This window comes from Photinus pyralis, unplaced genomic scaffold, assembly GCF_008802855.1.
Source record: "Photinus pyralis isolate 1611_PpyrPB1 unplaced genomic scaffold, Ppyr1.3 Ppyr1.4_LG1, whole genome shotgun sequence".
In the NCBI taxonomy this organism is placed as follows: domain Eukaryota; kingdom Metazoa; phylum Arthropoda; class Insecta; order Coleoptera; family Lampyridae; genus Photinus; species Photinus pyralis.
The window spans coordinates 25520944-25542263 of record NW_022170249.1 but is presented as its reverse complement, the minus strand read 5'-3'; the positions used below and the strand labels follow the sequence as shown (position 1 = coordinate 25542263).

Below are 21320 nucleotides of genomic sequence, written 5' to 3'. Positions count from 1 at the left end.
TTGTCACATAGGTCGTCGGATAGCATAGGCGCCTACTTAAAATTCAATTACGCAGATATAAAATACTTGAATAAATTCCTCTGTATGTGCTTATTTATCGATTAGTCAATTTGTTAATGAATAAATTTGAAATACTTGACAAAAAAAAGCAAACATATTTCACAACGTTAGTTAATATCCGATGAACGGAAATGCGACGACGTAGACTTTACGGCGGGGGGAAACCGTCTGGGTCAGCCCCTGCCTAGTGCGATTCCACGATGAATGACGTCCACTCTCGATATAAAAGTACATTTCCACAAGGCTGTCTTTAAATCTGTTTCTATATTGTTAATAAAGGGATGGCAACACGAATATGGAGTTCGTCTATTTCCACGATTTTCTTCGACTTGGATAATACGTTAATTCCAACGAGAAAAGCGGATAAATTAGCCTGCAATAAGGTAAGATTTTTTATTTTATTTAAAATTTCCATTGTCTGAATAAAATACGTTCCTGGCCGCTCAGCTGTTTTTGACAGTCAAAATCGATCGAATACGGGCCTGAACGTGGCATCAGCTGTTAAGCATGCACACGTTTCTGCAGGATTTACTGTCCGTAGTCGATGACTTCTTAGTTTAAAAATAAATGCGTGAAATGGAAACCTCACAATTACCGAATTTAGAATGCGGCGTGAGTGCCTAAATATAATTTTCCACACGCGTCGAACTTCTTAGTTCTTTAAAGTGCGCGCGTTATGGGTGAAGTGTCCGAAGCGGTAAAAAAAGTCGTCGCGCTTTTAAAAAACGCGTCGACGGATACGGAGAAATTTACCGGTCTTTTTTTGGTTACTAAATTAGTTAAGGCGAAAGATTGTAAGGCGAACGCCAAAAAGCTGATCTTCGAGGCAATCGGGTTTGATTTTCTGAAACGGCTGCTCCTTACGTCCGATGTACCCGTCGACTGTCCACCTTCGATATATAAATCTGTCGCTCTGTCCGTCCTGACATGCTTTTGCAACGAGCCGGAGCTGGCGACTCATTCGGAAATGCTCGCAAACATACCAGTGTTTCTGGATATCGTTCAGCAAAGCGATACAAGCGATTACGACGATAACTTAATTATAATCAGAGAGGCTTACGGTTGTCTTAAGGCGATCGTCGCGTATGACCCCGGCCAGCAGGCCCTCTACAAGATGGGCGCGGTGAATAAAATGTTGGAGATCTACGCCCAGCAGAGCTTCCAAACTGACGAGGCGCTCGGTATTTTGGTCACGTTGGTCGGTCGTTTCGGGGCGAGCTCGTGGGGCGACAACACCGGGGCTTTTCATCAGATCGTCAACAAAATCGCTTTGGAGTTCGAGACCGATCACGACGAACGCAAATTCGAGCTCTGCCAAATTTTGCAGTCGCTCTTGTTTAACGCCCCGAAGAATGCGGTAACGAAAACGACGCCGCAGGAGGAGACGTGGCCTCAGAGCGTCTACAAGGGGCTCACCGACATTTTGCAGAGTAAAATCGGGAAGGATCAGCGTAACCCCGCGTTAATCTTGGCGTCGACTGTACTCAGCTTGTTGGGTGCCGAGTGGGCGACCTCTGATGAGGACAAGCCGAAGCAGTTCTTCCTTTTGCTGATTCAGCTGGCGGCAATCGAGGTGCGGATGCAGCTCGACGGTAAAAGCTTAAAGCAGGCGCACTCGCAGGATATTTTGGTGACCAGTTGCTACATAATCCTGGAGGTTTCGCTGAATTACATCGCGACCGACGTCCTCGACTTGGAACAAAAGGAGAAGCAGACACTTTACACCGGGCTCAAGGGCGCCTTCTCCGCGGTTATCGGCCTTTTAACGAAGATCTCCAACGATAAGGGTCGCGATAGCTTGGCAAGCGACGAGAAAATTTTCGTCTGTGCCTCCGTACGCGTACTGGTAGCGTGGCTCGCCCAGGAGACGACGGCCATGCGGTCTCAGGTCTACCAGCTGCTCCCGTACATGCTCAGTCTGGCGAACGAGACTTTCAACCTGAGCCGTGCACGGAGAATCGCCGAAAAAACCGGAACCGTAATGGACGCCCCCCCGAATCCGCTAAGCCAAATGGATATCCTACGGATAATGCTTCCGGCTCTCTGCCATCTGACGGTGGAGGACGAGGCCAGGAAGATCATGCTGAAAATCAAGCAGGAAGACGTACTATTCGACTGCTTCGAGTTTTACTGGGGCATCGTGCAGAGAAAAAAGCCGAAGGTGCCCAGATCCGAGCGGTTGAAGTTGCTCAATCAACCACCGGAGGAGCTTTCCCCCGAAATCCTCGAAGAAATGCAAGACGCTCGCACGGCGATGATCAGCATCTGCAATATTTTCATGAACATTACAGTTCTCGAGGCGAAACTCGTCGAAGACAGCGAGACCTTCAACAAACTGCTGCAATTCATCTTCGAGAACTTGTCCGAGTTGAAGAGCATCCCCGAGAACCTAGTCCTGCACGGGCATCTCGCCGTCCTCGGCCTACTACTGTTAAAGCAACAATCGAAGCGCATTAAAAAAAACGACTTCTCCATCTGCCGGTACATACAAGTCACCATACGCTTCCTTTGGGACGCCTACACCATCGACGAATCGAGCGACCCGAACGCCTTGGTCGTCGCGATCTCCTACAAGGAGCACTGGATGGAGATCATGGAGCTGTGGTTTTTGGGCATGCAAACGATGTCGAGCGTGCTCGCCGTGGTTCCTTGGATATCCGAATTCGCAATCGAAAGCGGCTGGGCAGAGGACATAATTAAGAAATTGAAAAAGGTCAAAATCGGCACACTACAGCCGAACATCAAATCCGCATACGAGGACTTCCTGTGCCACCTCGTCGACGCCGACGCGAACGTTGTGGACGTCTTGAAAAAGGCGGACGCGCTCAAAGTGTGCAGAAACCACCGATTTATGGAACTGGGGAAGAAACTGTTCGGGGATTAATTAAAAATCTGTGATAATTTGCGTTTCTCTAAATGGCAGATTATATTTTAATGAGGACCGCTTTTTTAATTGCTTTAGATTACTAATGAGTAGTCTGAGTATTTTTGATAACGCATTTTGTGTGTACCTAATGAACTTTTGTACTTGTAACATATGCCAAAGTGGAAACTATTAAATAAAACTTCAACTGAACTCCCGTTTATTTCTGTAGTACTTATTTATAAACCTCTCGATTTAGAACGTGACATTTGTGAAGGTTTCCTTTAAAGTTTAAACAAAGTAATATGATTTATATTGCCTTTTTATTGTCAGTTTTAGTTGCTACTCAATTTTTGTTACCAATTACATGCTGGAGAATTAGATGCGCTTCAAAAATTATATAATCACTGTCTTTTCAGTCACATGGCCAAGGGGGGCCCTAGGTTGGAATTTTTAGGTAGTTTTTGGTATATCAAAGTATTTTTTTGCATTTGCAGGGCATTTAAGATACTTCGAAGTAATTTTTAACATTTATAGGCAGTAATAATAATAATTTATTGTCTGTGATTTATTTATTTTTATTTATATATTAACCCTCTCTTATTCTGGGCCCTCAACAGGCTTGCGCCCAATTACAGAGTGACCCGCATAATGCTTTTTAGAGGTGCCGCTGCAGAAGGTCTTAAGTTGTTCTATACTACCTCGGTATTTACCTTACGAATTAGGAAAACCTAATTCGGAGTAGCCGGCAGAATGCTCGAAACTGGTCTAAGGTAATTCCTATCTCTGCCACAGATGAAAAATTTACCTCAACTCAGGTTCGAACACCCGACCTCCGGATTTATAGTCCAACGCTCTACCACTGAACAATAAAGCCGAATCAACAAAAACATTGACATAGACATTATTGTCCCGTTGTACCTTAATAAATTAAAAAAATATAGCAAACGAGCTCCTGGGTATGGCTATAGCATGTGCAAAACCAAATTTTAAACCAAATGTTAGTTTTGCTTTTTGGGCGCGCAATAGAAATTTTAAATTGCCGCCATGTTTGTTGTCGGACGTCATCGTACCTACGCGCGTAAATACAGCAATAGAAAATATAACCAGATCTAGTAGAAACACGCCGCGGTTACAACGAATAAACGTAAAATTGTGAGATTAAAGTTAGAAGAAGAAACATTCAGTTATTCAAATTATCATTAATTCATTATCCATCTCGGCTAATTACCATAAAATTATCCCTATTCCTATTCCATTCCCTTCTGAATATAAGTAACGGTATAATCTTTGGTAAGTTAAAGTGTATATGTATCAAATTTCATTTAAATCCCTCCACAAATAAGAAAGTTGGCACTGCGCATGCGCAAAACCAAATTTTGAAACTGGCGTTAAATTTGCTTTTATTCCAAGTGGCTATGTATCAAATTTTATTTAAATACCTTCATAAATAAGAAAGTTTGCAGTTTGGTCTGTAAATGGTCCAGATGCGCAAAGGGCACTGTGAATGCTAATCGATTAGGCTCAACTTTTGGAATTGCGTTTTATATGGCTAAAGCCATGCGCATATTGAATTTCATGCAATTCGGTTCATAACTAACGGAGATGTCAAAAGGGCCTACTTTATTTTTTGGGCTACATTGCCAATTCACGAACTCCGATCTACAAATTTGATAAAGAATCCACCTGCAAAATTTCATCGTAATCGGTCCATTCGTTTATGAGTTATCGTGCTAACGGACAGACGGACGGACAGACATCACAAAATTATAAACTCGCTAGGAGCTCGCTAATAAATATAGTCAGTTAGGGGATGTTTATATGTTTGGGGCGCAATTATAACTGCTGTACGTATGCTTCATTAGAAATGCCGCTTCTATTGTGAATTGCGTCCGAGTGAGGATTTGGAATTTCAACAGGGGGACCTCCTAAAAAGCTGCGATTTTTTTAGTTGATAGGTTTCAACACAGGGTGAGCGAGAAGAATAAAAAAGATGGCATAAGTTTCCACGGAGGTTTCCATTCTGCGCAATCTCACCCCAACTATACAGAGGGTCATTCTTGACGAGCGTCATATGAAGAACCTTTGAAAAACTAAAGCCGGCTCCACACATTCGAATATATGGCAAATACACGAATATTTGTATATTTGCTAAAATATTTGTCTTAATCACAAAGTCACCATCCTCATATTTGCCATTTGTGCCATCAGACACGTCTCGCCTGTTTGAAATATTTGGTGCCTTTGATTTGTGTTCATTTACCGACTTCGAACGGGAAATATTTATATTTGCCGAATATGTCTCTTTGTGCGAATATTTGTCTTCAAGCACCCCATCCACACATTCGGATATTTGCCACATTTGTCACAAATAGTCGAATGTGTGGAGCCGGCTTAAGTCCTTTAGGGGTTTTGGCACATGATGAATTGAACTAAAATATTTTCAAGATGACACCACTTCCGCAAATACGAGAAGTAGCCATCAACTTTGCCCCCTATTTTTCTACATTTTCGGATTCTACGTCGAATTTGGAGTACAACGATACCTCATAATTCACCCTTTGCTTTGTCGATATTCAAGTTTTTATGTCAAAAATTGAATTTGCAGGGGTAATTCTAAAAATTTATTATTTATTTGAAACATGCCGTTATTCCTGTAATTCTTGTAATAATTTGCGAATTGTAGCCTCTGTGGGTCGCGCCTTGTCAGGGTATCTTTCGGAAAAAAGAGGGCAAGTCCTGACCGTTATTCGATTACATTCACCGTGTTTAATATTAATCCAATTTCGACGTAGAATCCGAAAATGTAGAAAAAATAGGAGCTCCCTTCCCTATTTAAAATAACAAAGTTGATGGCTACTTCCGGTATTTGCGGAAGTGGCGCCATCTTGAAAATATTTTAGTTCAATTCATCATATGTACCAAAACCCTTAAAGGACTTATCAGTTCAGCTTCATTTTCAAAGGTTCTCCACATCTTTCTAACCGACGCTCGCCAAGAATTACCCGGTACACTTATGCAGGGCCGTAGCCAGGGGGGGGGGGAAATAGCGGGTCAGCCCGCTCTTGGAACTCACGCTATTAAAAATTGCTTAATATGACGCAATATAGCATGCTCATAAATCATTATATATAAAGAAGGTGCATTCGGAATTATGTCAAATATTAAAACTGGACTACGTTCACGATTGTGTATAAATTATTTTCTCTGTACAGGGTGACCAAATTTGGTTGGTTGTATGGGGTAACGCAAAAACGATAAGTAATAAAAAAAAAACTGACATTGCAGTCTCGATGTATTTTCTGAGATAAACTCGATGTTGAAAACCAAACTAGCCTACAGTTTTTTGTTTTTGCGAGTTATAGGCAAACGGTGCATTTTTCCATTTTTAAATATATAAAAGCCTATAATTTCTTTGTTGATTAAGTTATCGGAGATGTGTTTATTACAAATGATTGTTTGATAATCTACTGTTTTCAAAATCAGTATACGGGGTCAATTAAAAAATGTTAAATGAAACACCCTATATATTTTAATCCAAACAGCCAGCATATTAAATTCTCTTTTCAAAACTAGTACACCAAGGATTCCTCTTATTCAGAGAATACAAGCAATGTACACAAATGTTACGAAGTCCGGTAAGGTAGTGGAATTTGCGTGGATACCCAGTCATGTAGGAATACAAGGAAATGAACTGGTTGATGCGGCAGCAAAACGTCCAACAAGAGGAACCCTAGTAGACGTCCAGGACCTAAGACCCATGGATCTTAATGCAGCCCTGAGGCTGGCCGTGGGAAGGACAGCAAAATGGATTCCGCCACTTAAGCTAACACGAACTGAACGCGTGAAAATACAAAGGCTGCGGATAGGACAAACTGGACTCACCCGTGCTTATATACTTCGCGGAGAACCTCCTCCCATGTGTCAATGTGGTCGTCCATATCGTATGTACGTGTTCAAATTTTGTCCAAACAAGAACAGCGTTGCAAATATCACCAGACCTACAGCAGAACTTGAAGTTTTGAACTTTTCTGACTTTTCTGAAAGGAAATAACTTATTCAACATGATTTAACTAACATATTATACATACCTAGAGTAGTGATGATTGGTGATGGCGGTATAAGTAAAAAAAAGACCAATGACCAAGATGTCGACGCCTTGGAGGAAAAAAAAAGATATTAAAAAAATAAGATTCAAGTGATTCAAAAATTGAAAAGATTCAAAAAGATTAAAACAATTTTTTTAAAGATTAAAAGAGGTTCAAATATTTTCTTTAAAAACTTCTTTTTTTAATTGAATCCTTTTAAGAGAATTTCGTTTTCAACATCGAGTTTACCTCAGTGTTTTCAAAACGTTATATCCCCAAAAAGAAGCTTTAAAAAAACGTACGAGCTATATGCAACAGTTGCAGTGTTTGGTTGTTGACTGCTCTAAATTAAATGATCTTCATTTTCTACAATGATGCGAATCAAGAATTTACAAAGGTTTTCGATGTCTCATAAATGGCTGATTTGATTTTTTTAGCTTTGGAATTTCTTCAAAAAGAACAAAAGAACGTCAACTACTTTAAGTGGCGATATTAATCAAGAAAGTGTTTAGGATAATTTTTGTAACACATTTGCGTTTTGGATCCCTATGAACCAGATCTCAATGATCAATCACGTGTTCTTAGGCAAAAGGATGAACAACTGAGAAGCTTTTGAAAATGTGCTTATTTTTTTATTTATTAAATTCAATTAAACGTTAGCTATCAAATTATGCGAAGTGTATTTTCCAAGAAAAACGAATTTCTTCAGCGGGTGGTATTTGCGCGGACACAGGAAATGATTTCGCTCGCCCGCTCTGTAGATTTATTGGTCCGCTCTTAATAATTAAACTGACTACGACCCTGTACTTATTTCAATACAATTTTAAACCACATATTGGATTTGCGCATGTGTAGAACTACAAAAAAAACTATGAAATTTTGATGCTGTCCTCGGTCGTTATGTAAAAGTAATTAGGTACATGTCTACGAATACCAATAAAAATGTGGAGCTGACTCACTTATTGCTAGTAGAGCCAAAACTATAACTACGAATATCTCAAGACTGAGTAGAAAATACCAGATGCAATCTGTTGATGGAATCGAAACGTGCAAAATATGTTTCGAAGTATTTCTGTAAAATACTGTAACGCAAATTTAATTACGTGACTTATTTATTTACATTAAACTAACAATAAGTCTTGAAATGGATTAATTTATAACAGATAAAATATTATTTATCACTCACATATACACAATTTATAACAGCGCGAACTATTTATTACCTACTTCGGTTTTGAAACGCAATTCAATTTGCTTATATATCAAACACGAGTGGCTCATTGCTGAGAACTATTTTTTAAGGGTTCGGGTTCTGGTTCTGTGACTTTTAATAATGTTCCGTTTCAGTTTTTTTTTCGGTTTTTACGTGTTCCAACATACGCAAATAAAAAATGTATTAATTTTGTAGATATGTACTTCTTTGTTAGGTTTATATGGAACTCCCTTTTTTCTTTTTCTTCACCACTAGTTTCAACTATTGCTTTCTTCACACATTCTTCAACCCTTTTACTGTTTTTGAATCGATTTATCCTTATTTTTCACCAATACGGTTAAACCAATAATAAATTTGGAAAAAACATGACGACCGTCGTGCTCATGAGCCATATTGTATTTATGATAAGCCCTTAATTATACAGGATCGTGGACCTAGGACAGAATAGTAAAAAAATCGATCGTTAGAAATACTCGAGCGCGTCAAATTAAAATAAGGTAGGTTAACTACGTGTTGAAAAGTGCGCATTTCAACAATCTGGCCATTTGAGCGTGACGTACGGGAGAGGGGAGGTCACAAACTTGCCAAAAAAAAACGTTACCTTGACATATTCTTGAGCGCGTTGGAATCCTTTTTAATTTTGAAGGTCAAGAATAACAGATGAAATATAGTCTGCCGATTTCCACACGCCACAACGCTCTGGCTTGTTTCTGTTTTTACGATTATAATAGTAATAAATTAGTAATTGTGTATTATAAATCAAATTTTGTTTAATATCTACTACGAGGATGAATGATAATACTATACAGTACTGTTGAACCAATTTTTAAATTCAAGTTTGAAACAAACAAGTTGTAAATCAGCATATGCATGATGAAAGCGCATTTTTGATAATGCAGATCAGTATTTCATTAGCAAAGTTTAAAATTATCGATCTCACGAATAAATCTCAAAATAGAGTAGAGCCTGCACATCTACACTATAGCAGAAAGCTTTTAGTGGAAATTTGAAGTCTCTAGCTATTATTGTAATTGCTGAGATCTCAGTCGGACAGCCAGCCAGCCAGCCATAACGAATATAATAGCGGATTTTTTCCAAAAATGCGCTAAAAAATGCCTCGCCTAAAAAGTTTTTTCAAATCGTCAGATTACGAGAATCCCTCTGAATTATCGTTAGATTATGGGTCAGCCCGACTAGAACTAGGGCTGTATAATAAGCTGGCGCACTCGAGTATTTCAAAATGGCGATTTTTTGCATTTTCAAAAAGCCACCCTGAGCTTGCGTCATGTTCAAATCGTCAGTCGTTTGAATGGGGGTTTCACTTAACATTCTCTGACGCTCTTGAATAAATCCCTGTTTCTACCCCCGGCAGATTAACATACCTCCAATATCAAAGACACGTGGGGTGTATGTATACAGTATCAATAAATCATTAAAATCAAAACGTAGGATTTTGCGCCCCCCTTTCCAGAAGTATGGGCGTTCTCTTCTAAATAAGCCTGATCCTAAGGAGGGCTTTAGTTTTCGAACAATAAAAATTAAGTTTTCTATTAGACTAAGCCTAGTTGTCGATTGCACTAAGGCTCAGTGAATTATCTACAAAGGGTTTCCATAATTTGTGATACGATGATCTCTTTGTATGCTTTTGTGCTAGTATAACGTAAACAAATTTTAGATAATAACAATTGACAAAGTCATATACCAAAATCTTACAGTACAGAGTACGAAATTATAATGGCACTTATTATTGAAAGCTTCGACTACATTGCAGATATTTTTGTTTCAGATATCAGAAATCCTACGAGACAGATACTCTCTGACGTCAACCGCAACCTCTCAAATTTGCAACACTTTCTTAAAATCCTTCAGGAAATGTCCGGAGAACGTAAATATGGGCTTAGACGAATGGAGACACTTGTTGTGGGTTCAGTCATTGGGCGATGACTATTGTCACCTTGCCGGTAGGTACTCAAATTCCACCCCTTAAAGCAATTACTAAGTGTAGCGTTGTGCCACCTTTTACCTTATAATTTGCCAAAGTTTTACTATCGTTCATTTGCTTTCCTTGATAGATGAGCCTCTGTTGAGCCGGAGGTATACCTTCCAGCTGCTCAATTTTTTCTTTCACTCTTTCAATGTTATCGGACGATTGTACGTCAATTTCCAGTTCGTTGCCACTTATTGTTATAATTTTTAATAGCATTTGTAGTCGACAGTGGTATTTTTAAGCACGAAAGATTTTGACAGTTCATATCATTGTTTATAATTAACCTGCCAAATTGTATTGTATGCAAAGTCCATTATTGCACTCATATTTTACACCTATTTGACCGATTGTACTAATCACTTAATTGCGCACATTTCGCTTATCAAGGACTTTGTTACCCTGCACGTAATTTAAAGCAATTTTTCTATTAGCAGATTGTTGGCAAGGCATCATTTTATCTCACGGTAACTGTACTTAACAGTTGCTTAATTTAAAAAATAATATCGCCCGTGTATCATATCACTGACGTAGATAATAGCACGATAAATCATTTCGTGATGGTGATTCAGTTCCTCAATGCTTGATAACTTTATAAAAACTATCAACATGTCTGTCTGTACACAATGCCATAGTACTGGTAGCTCATTAGTCCTGTACATCTCAAGATAGGGGACTACCACTCAGAACTGCATCTCATGTTCTGTTTGAGGAAGGAGGCACTTTGGACAGAAAATCAAGCAGAAAAGTTGAGGAGATGATAAAAACGGAAAGGTATTTAAATACTTTTCGCTTAAGCCATCTATCGATTATAATATTTTTAGGATATACGCCTGAAAATTACGCCCGCCTGTTCGCGAAGAGTAACCAGTCACTTTATGGGGGACCTTTTCATATAATTTTTGTTGCTGAACTGGTATGCCTGATTATGATCAGATATAAATCAAGTACTTACCAGAGAGAATTTTTTTCTTTAGTCATTTAAATTTAAACTATCGCATGTAATTTCGATCGCATTTTTAAAATGTGCTTTCTATTACAGATACAGTATACCGTAAATGGTTACAGCTGCGCTTCGCCTACCTGGCGATAACGCCAGAGATCAAAATATTACTTAACAAACTACACCAGACGTACTTACTCGGACTAATAACGAACGGTACATCGAACGCGCAATGGGAAAAAATTAACAGGCTGCAGTTACGCGAATATTTCGACGTGATATTAGTATCGGGAGACCTTCCCTGTGAGAAACCCGATAAAATGATATTTAAGGAGGCGTGTAACTTGCTCGGTGTGAAACCGCTGCAGTGTCTAATGGTAGGAGACAAGTTAGAAACCGATATCCTAGGTGGCATGCAGGCGAAATTAGGCGGTACCATTTGGATACCTTTGAACGGCGCTAGCTTCGAGTTTAGCCAATGTCGCCCGGATTATATCATCCAAAGCGTTCACGAATTGATTAGTTTGCTACCGAAAAATGTCGCTGTACCCGTTTTTCGACGCAACATCGATTTGGATGATTCTAACAGCAACAGTAGCGACGGGAGCTGATTCTTATTCATTTTAATTTTTAATTTATAAATGAATGTTGCTCGACACGTAGTGGGTGTAGTAGGTAGTAGTATTTAGATAGCTCAGAACAAATTTTCTTTCGTAACAAATGGTGCTAGGATGGCATGTGATATGATCTTAACAGTTACCGAAGTGAATGATCTACAGTCTTATGAATTTGAGACTGATAATGTAAGCTAAATGTTTGCAGAATGTCGTCACAATTATTTGTGATACACTACACTACTGTATTAGAATGCAAAAATATTACTTTTAGCCATTGTTTACTAACTTTTTACGCAAGTAGAATATAACTAATTTATTTTAATTTAAGAAAACATAATTACACACCTAAAACACAAAAAAAAACGTAACAGAAGACATCTGATGGAGATCAAGTGCAAATATTTTTCTTTTTGGTGTTGGGAAACTCTTCACTCTTCTCAGAAATAACATATTTTTTATTTCTTCGAATTATTTTTACATCTACATATTAAACAAATAGAGATAGTACAACTAAACAAAACGTTTGAATACCATTTAGTTTTAAGCGAGAGTGTGCTCATCTGTACAGTATATTTAGAAATATTAAAGCGCTCATTATTAAACAGTGTGACAAAATTTATCTCATGTAACGGCAGAAGTATTGTCATAATTTCTTCCATAAGTTATTTATTACACCGATAATCTAAAAGTATTCTATTTATTAACTGTAGGTACCTAAACAAATTAAAAGACGCTTATTTTGTATATTACTAGACGTAATGGATTTTTTGTTTTGAAGCGGTTGCGTATTCTTGTTCCAAATATTTATTTTTATATTCGTAGTGATCGATTATATTTTTGTAAATAGCGTAAAGTAAGTTTTTAGTTGTTATACATTTTGTTTTGGGTTCCTGACAAAAACTTTTTTAATAAAATTAATTTCCACCTGTAAATGGTTTTTTATTGCAAAGTCCTTTAATCCCCAATGGTCAATGAGGTACGTTAAAATTGGAAGTGGTCATACTACACCCGACTCGATTTTATAAAAGCGCTGTAGTGATCTCAAAGATTCAATATATACGTGTAGCACAATTACCGAAACCAGACTGAAGTAACCAACTTCAATTTTTTAAATTCAAATTTGACGCCTTACTCAGTTTCTGATAGTACCGACAATTTTTCATACTTTAAAGTTGGATATCAAGCTTACGTATTGTGTAGGCAGGGTAATGCGATTAAGTTCAAAAAGCGGTATTTCCTATTCAGACTTGTAACAGCCATTAGGCCAATTATTACCAGATTTTTTATAATTATATTAATTGAAGTGAAAAGGCTGGTGTTAGGTAAGTGGTTAGCTATTAAATTGTCCCTTGTATTTATTGCTGGTTAGTTAGGTTTTTTTGGGAATTACGAATCTAATTATTGTGGATTGGAATAAAAACATTTTGGAGTCTTTAATCGTCGTTACAAACCCATACCCGTACATACGTTTCCAAAAGACTTTTTCCTACTACTATACTCTAGGGACTCTTAGGTATACTTGGAAGTTGGGCTGCGCGACAATCGAAATTCACTGTCGATAATCAATAATAAAAAGTTATCGATGATGCCTATATCGATATCGGTTCTTGATATGATGGATTATCGATACTGTTAATTATCTATATTGTCCATTATCGATAATTTTTCATATGAAAAGGGCCACCTGGGACACAAAGGGTGCATTCTTGTAAAAGGAGAGATAATTATTAATATTTATCGATAATTATAGATATGATTATTTTTCGCAGCCCTGCTTGGAAGCTCCTTAAAACCTTCTTGAGTAACTTGAAGGATTCTTTATAACGGGCGATCAAGAATGAGTGACTGTCGAGTCGCCTTTGAAAGTTCAAGTTAAGTAGGATTTCCCATGTAAACAAAAATTCCAAAAGTGACTAGACGGTCACTCATTTTTGATCGCTATGTACTATCAAAGACAAGTAGCAGTTTTTGAACAGCCATAAGGCTATTTATTATACGCTCATGTATTTAATGGCCCTTAGAAAGTTCTTGGTTGGAGGCTCTTAATCTTTGTGGTGCTAAAACGTGAACATAAACGACTTCAATATTTTGAAATCTGTAGAAGGGGGTTGCGGGGTCATTTTGGGGCCTTAAGAGACAAAAAGTCAAAAAACCTAACATTACATCCTCCCCAAAGTCCTAACTTTCTCATGTTTTTTAGATATCACTTACGACAGAGGACGAATGGGAGCACGTAGTGCAGAAATTTAGGCCACCTACACTGTGTCCATTTTTTGAGTGCCACTGTGGGGATCTCACTTATCTTAAGAGATAGAACGTTGATTAAATGGGGGCAAAGTTGCAAATTTCCATGCTGAATAAGAATCTGAAAAGAAATTTGAAATATATTGAAGATATCACAAAAAACGAACATTTCTGATTTTCGTTTTTAATTTTTTTATGATAAACTAATCGTAGTAGACATTTCTAATGAACACATTATTCGGACACTTTTTAATGGAGATTTCAAATATGGCATCCTGTTTTTAATTACTTTCAAGATGACGGAGAAACACGTGGAAACTTTAGTTTTTCTTATGGGCGCATTTTGAATTTTCACATTTTGGGATTACGTCTTTTTTTCTATTTACAACGATATATCACACATGGTGGTTCAGTATTACATTTTTCTTAAAAACACAATTTTTAATTTTTTGAGAAGAGTGCTTTGGAAAAACAAAACGTTCTTTTGTTGTGAACAAAAGGTTGACTTGTCCAAATCCAAAAATGACGTCAGGATTCAGCTGCGGGGTCATTTTGGACCCTTAAAATGAAGGTGGCCGGTGGCCCTTTCCTAAGACACATGAAAACAAGCAGTGTTTTGTGGCACGTACACACATAAATAATAATAAACTATACAGGATGCATCAAACAGTATAGATTTTGAGACCAAAGTTGATTTTTTAATCGGAACAGTACTTTTTTAAATCCATTTTCGAATTATTTATATTATGCGTAGAATTTGACACAGAATTCGAAAATGGATTTTAAAAATTACTGTTTCATTTAAATACATCCACTTTGGGATCAAAATCTTCTTTTTGGCGCATCTTATATATTTTCTCATTAGTGCAAAAAATTATAATAGGCGTGTGCTAGCATTTTTTTTACCCAAACACCTGATTTTTAAATGCATTTGTTCCGTATTTTAGCCGCCTACTGTATATCTTTGGCGTGTGTCAGGTGGCTATGTACCGAGTAGGTATATCACATATTCGAAACTATATTCACTCTACTAATTGCTAAATATTAATATTCCGTTCAAAAAAATCCCGGTTCAAATATTATAAAATATTAACATTACATGTGGAAAAATATTAGTAACTATAAGTTAATTAATTCAATACCAAGTACAACTATTCAACAATCTTGACCTTTCATTAATAAACCCAAAAAAGATAGTAAACTAATTTGAAAAATTATCAAATTTAAGCAATAATAAAGAAACAGTAAATGCATATACACAAAGTTGGTTGCAGACAAGCCTTTTGCATTTTCCAGGAAATTTGTCCGATAGGTATTCCAGCACGATTTGGGCGTTGTGCGCCGGTGCACCATCCTGTTGAACCAACAGTTTTCAACTTTTGTTTTTTTTGTGTGTGCCGGACATCATTGTATTCGTAATAAAAAGTCTACCCAATACAGTGTGTACGTTTTTGCGGGGCATATGAAAAAATAAAGTTGATGATGATTTGTCCAAAAAGTGGCAAGTGTTTTCTATTTCTTTGTATCTGTACAAATAACATCATAAAAAAATTAAAACAAAATCGTTCAAATACACCTTTTTGAATATTCCTGGTATATATTACACAAATATTTAATGTTATCTATTAAAAGGTGCTAGGTACTGTTAAAATTTCAGTAGGATGGGAAAAAGTTAGTTCTGCGCATGCACGCACGCGTCTTTTTACATGTTTAATGGATCCATTTGCATTTAGTAAAGAGTGCTACCGTTAAAATTTCAGTAAGATCAGTCCATAAATAAAAGATATTTCCGCGCATGCGCAGAAGGTCACGGCCTACCAGTCTGAAAATTAATAGGTGTGGTCTCCCAGCAACTAGTAATACGTCTTTACGGAATTTATCCTATTAAATTTTGAGTTATCGTATTATGCGAGGCGGATGGAACCGCACCGATCAATGATTTAAGCATCGGAATCCATGTATTTATCCAGAATCTTATTTACCACAATTCCAATCATCATATGAGATGTCATCAAAATTTTTAGGAGATGCCCTTGGATTCTTTTGTCTTCCTATAATCCTATTGAAATGATCTAGAAGTTCTAAAGGACTGAGCGAGTCTAAAAAGCTCTAAATGAACCTTATCGTTTTGCTAAAGACCTAAATAATCCTGAGTATAAAGTAGAATGGCCCGAGCACCAGTTTTTCATAGGCCAATTTAAAATATAAAAAAGTATCATGGGTGGTTTATATGCTATTTCTGTCCCACAACCTCCCCCCCCCCAAAGGGGGACATTCACACTGGCGTATTACAGCATACCTAAGCATATGAATAACATGTCAATAAATTAAATTCTATAAACATTTATTAAGCACAATTTATATTGCGATTGATTTAGTTGCCATGACAACAGCTTACATGTTACATTGCAAACAAGACTGTACACATTTTTTTCATAAATTTTTTGCGAGTTAAATACCGTACAGGTTTGTAAATATGTAACATAAAAATGACGCGAAAAACCACAGCTCCGATAGACATATACTTTCATATGACAAATCATTACCGGAAACTCAGAAATGTGAAAAGTGTAGTTGATACGTCTCCTCCAACAGTTTTTAAATCACAATCAAGTAGAGAAAGTAGGCTTACATCGAGAAATGAAAGTCGCATATCGTCAGCTAATAGTTCAGATAGGTAACAATTTTCGAATTTTGCTTTAGGCCTATACGTCGAATATTTCCAGTTACTATGCAAGTTTGCTGTATTTGAAGAAGAATAGACCTCAATCTGCCCGATCTCATAGTTTACCAGTAAAATCAACGAGACGGAAAATCGCGAATGTGCAATGTGTCGAACCGGGTTCGATAAAACCTCGTTCGGCATCAAGGCTCCGGTCAGCTTTAGTGCAAGTTAGTCCCCCACAGGTAAGTATTTTCAATAATTTTAGCAGGCTAACGCTTTGTAAATGTAGACATCGACACGTGAACAGCAGACTACTGAAATGACACACCCAAAAAAAACCTCGGAACACGAATATGTACGGTTCTCGTTACGAATTATAGAGGATATTATTCGTAATGACCTCCATACAAATAGGCAGATACAAGATGTATTCAATAGTCATATTGAGGCCAACCGTGAAACTCTGAACAATGTAAATGTACAAATTTCAAATTTTGTCATTACCTTATTTTCTTGTAGGAGAGAATGATGCAACAAATTAGTTTTTTAAAAACTGAATTCAACATACCAGAAAAAATTTACACGATGAAACAGTCGCAAAAATGTGTAAATTGTGTTGTAGCAAAAAAGAACTTGAGTTTAAACTGTGATGAGTGTGACGTCGTTCGTAACCCACCCTTATGCTACCGAGTTACGGAATTAACACCCAATTTTGAGAATGCCGAGCATTTAGACGAAGATAAAACAAACACCAAAGATGATAGCACTATTACAGTTATGCAAGCAGATATTGGTCTCTATGACAGCTATAAGCATTCAATGGAGCATACTGTATCTGAGGTAGAAAAAGAAGAGATTAAGTTAGATCAAGGTGAAGATGAGAGGGAAAATTTTAAAACTGCAGATGCAGAGTTTGTATTACTTCCTGGTCCTCTGTACATGCCGAAGGTTTACCTAAACGAAAGCAAAGGTGGCGAGAGTGTTTCGGTAGCACCAGTTTCTTCCGAAAAGAACCACTACTTACTCATAACGAAAAATGTGGCAGTCAACACGGACCAAAAATCGGCAAACTGCGAGGCCTCCACTCAGATAGAAACCGAATACAAAGCCACCTCCACCGAGACCGACTGTATCGATCAATCCGTCAACTTCTCGAATGTCCCCCAAAACAAAATATGCCAAGTCGATTTAAACCATTACGATTTGACGCCACAACGAGACGTCGATCTCTCGATAAATAAAGCGGATACAAACCTGCTGCTGGGCGACAAATACGAGATCGTTCAACACAAAATTAGAAATTTAGATATGTATACGTTAAACCAATTTTATCCGACTAGTGGTACACAAACTTCCTTAGACCGTCTCGTGCCCTTAAGAAAAATTCCTAAAGGCGCCCAGGAGTATTTTATTAATAATGGGCCGGACTTACTAGTTCCAAACGAACTTCATAAAGTCGATGCGAAAATTAAGCATGATCGAGGCAAGTTGAAGACAAAGGAACGAGTGAAATGTAACTTAAGAAGTGGAGCTACTGATCAAAATCCCCAGCACGAAGATTAACGTCATCATATCAAATTTCTGTAATTAAAGACGACACGTGGCAGATTGTAATTTAAACAGCTTTAACTAAATAAAATTCTTCTTTTTGTTTATTTGATGGTGATTGTTTTTACATAGGTACCTACTTTGGTCTTTCATTTGTTATACATGCATGTAGATGATTTGCCATATAAAGCAAACATTTTTGCTTAGAAAAGATATCAGTTTCAGTGGAAGATTTACTGGGGTTTAACTGCACCCTAAAGTTTCACTTCCAGGATCGTTCGGTATTCAGTTGTATCGAATTTTTAATTTGATTTTGTGATAATGGAAACTTCCCCTAAACATATCTAAATAGTTCTCAAATATTTGAATATCTTAAAAGTATTCGAATACTTTGCGAAGTATTCGAATACTAAATATTTGCGAAAGTATTTGAGTTACAAATACTGCTTCCATAAAAGTATTTACAAAATCGAAATTTAAAAAATACCAACTTTGGGTCAAGTGACTACATTACTAGATTCTACGTAAAAATATCTGAAATAGGCAGTATTTCCAATAATACAAATTTTGCGTCACTATTTGAAAAAAAAAGTTCGTGCGCTCAAAAAAATGTTTCTCAAAAATCCGCCCCGTTGTTTTTCGTTTCCATGTGTCTAATGCAGACTTTATTTCGGTCAGACTACCAAAAATAATTATGGAACTGTATGTGAGAATTTTAATTTTTAAGTGCAAATCTGATGGGTTATTTACGAATAAACACAAAGTTGGTTTATTTTACTTAAATTTATATCTTTTGTTTTGAAAGATTTGTTAGGTACGCAATTTTATCCATTTTTTGAATGAACTATTTGACGTTTGTTAATTTAAACTTTGACAGTCTCTAATCGTGTCTCATCAGACAGACTGGTTTACACTGAAACTCACACACCTAGGCGATGTCCTTGACCAGAGCTGGGAAGTAATCCATTACAGTATTTAATTACTTTTTGTGTAATCAGTAACTAAATACTTTTATTTTATAGCATATGTTATACTGGCATTTTAATAGGTTTGAACTGTGAGGGTAGATAAAGTGAAACAGATGATTGTACATTATAGTGACATCCGTCGTTCTTATTTCAAATGGGACGCGAAACACGGTATAAAATGACGTTCAGAACATAACAATGCTGTTTCTATAGTAACGACCGCGACGGCAGAATCTAAGCTTGCTATTTTTGACGTCTAAACTAAATTCAAAATTGTCAGAAGCTTCACAACGATTTATATGGCTTCTGCTATAAAATAAAGTGTTGTATAATACACGACGGTAAAGGGAAACTACCCATCTCGCGAAAGTTAATTCACTCAATGTAAAATATCCCTTTATCGTCTTATATAATAAATGACTATTAAATTACTGTAATTACTTAATCAGTATTGTAATTTAATTACGATACTAATCGTAATTAGTAATCATGAATACAAAAGGTAATCACAGTTATATATTGGTGCAGTAAGTATTACCAAGAAACCAAAAGAAATATGTAGCAAAATGGAATTAGAGCTAGTTAAATATCTAGACGATAGACGAAAGAATTTTTAAGTGTTGAATGAGGATCTATTGCTAGATTTTGAATTTAAAGTACAATACAGGCTTGAGAGATTATTTTAAATAAATATCTTCTTCTTTTACAAACACAAAAAGTTAAAAAAAAAAGTAATTGTGATTACAATGCGAAAGTAATCAGTTACTACAATTAAATATTTTTCTGGCAAAGTAATTTGTAATCACTATTTGAATACTTTTCTGAGGAATCATGCCAGCTCTGTCCTTGACTGTCCATGTACTGTATGGTCTAAAAGGTCTAAATGCATGTTTCATGTGGAGAAGTATATCCTGTCGCAGTTGGCGTTATTGAAGTCCGTAATTGGCGGTGTATTTGAAAATTCATGAGGAATTTTTTTTATGGTTGAAGTGGTTAAATACTGAAGACAACGGGAAGACAGGGCTTTTTTATATCGCGACGGTTTGAGAACGTGTACATTTCCTTACGCTAAATTTTTCGAGCAGTCAGCCTCTTTATGTGTTAACGTAATTCGTCGGTATCGAAATAAAGTGTACGAAAGAAGTTAAGTAATAGATTTAATTATTACATTGTCCAAGCGAATAAATGTTCGTGGAAAAGTTAGTACCGAGTATTTTTGCACAGTGAAGCCTTTGATAGGCTTTGTCATGCATAGTGCCTGAGAAACCACGAAATCTAATTGAACAAGGCAATTCGAATCATTGAGTTCAGTTTAATAGAAAAGAAGTGAAGCTGTCAGCAAGTGTTTTTGGTGACAGTGCTAAGTGCGTCTGAATATTATTGAATTATAAAAAAAACTGTAAGTAGGTAGTTAAGATTTCTTAACTTCTTAATTTTTTTTTTGTTTTGCAGAATAAATTCTTGTCTTTAATAATTAACTGTGTTTAATTGAACCCTAAGTGCGACCCAGATAAGAGTTTTCATTTCAGATTTTTCTATTCGTACCTAGGATCCACGGCCGATAAGACAAACAATTGCAAATACATAAATAAAAGTTTGGTGCAAAACATGCCTATTGATGTTTCGCCTAAATAAAAGTATGTCTCCCAATATTCGGGCTTGTATTATTAAATTAAATTAAAAAAGAAGAATAAATATGGCCTACATTAAATTAATTCTTTTTTTTCTCTTCCAAAAAATGTTCACTTACTAAAACCAATTGCATGCAGCCCGTGAATCACAATGAATTGAAAGTGGCCAGGCATGTATTAAATGTAAGTTCTTTGATATAATTTATAAGTCGGACATACCTGGTTCTTAAAGATTCAGAAGAAATCCATGGAAAATTTTTCTAGAAGGCGATTACTTGCGGTGCTTACAAAATTCATCAAACGATCCATAAAAATTTGCTGCGGCTAGCACCCACTCCTGCGCATGCGCGATTCTGGCCAAATGCTTTTCCTTTTGTCTAAGAATATGGTTCCAATTGGTTTAGCCGGAAATAAAGAGTACAGGCAGAGAAACCGACATCAGCAAGATTTTGTTTGATTCAGATTCCTGGTGCTTCAAGAAAGTGCGGGTGGTAAT

The 21320-nt window shown here is 36.8% G+C and overlaps 3 protein-coding genes across 3 annotated transcripts; all 3 read left to right on the top strand.

Moving 5' to 3' along the window:
* Positions 1 to 241: 241 nt before the first annotated feature.
* LOC116164423 (N-acylneuraminate-9-phosphatase) lies at positions 242 to 12370 on the top strand. Its single transcript, XM_031478641.1, has 3 exons — positions 242 to 443; positions 10011 to 10185; positions 11251 to 12370. The coding sequence occupies exons 1-3, from the start codon at positions 342 to 344 to the stop codon at positions 11760 to 11762; spliced, it is 789 nt and encodes a 262-aa protein (XP_031334501.1). The 5' UTR covers positions 242 to 341; the 3' UTR covers positions 11763 to 12370.
* LOC116164162 (neurochondrin homolog) lies at positions 484 to 3146 on the top strand. The gene has a single exon (XM_031478333.1). It carries the CDS (start codon positions 737 to 739, stop codon positions 2942 to 2944), a length of 2208 nt encoding a protein of 735 aa, XP_031334193.1. The 5' UTR covers positions 484 to 736; the 3' UTR covers positions 2945 to 3146.
* Positions 12371 to 16413: 4043 nt separating the features above from the next.
* On the top strand, positions 16414 to 18332 carry LOC116164337. Its single transcript, XM_031478538.1, has 4 exons — positions 16414 to 16689; positions 16739 to 16919; positions 16967 to 17149; positions 17197 to 18332. Exons 1-4 carry the CDS (start codon positions 16502 to 16504, stop codon positions 18238 to 18240), a joined length of 1596 nt encoding a protein of 531 aa, XP_031334398.1. The 5' UTR covers positions 16414 to 16501; the 3' UTR covers positions 18241 to 18332.
* Positions 18333 to 21320: the final 2988 nt, after the last annotated feature.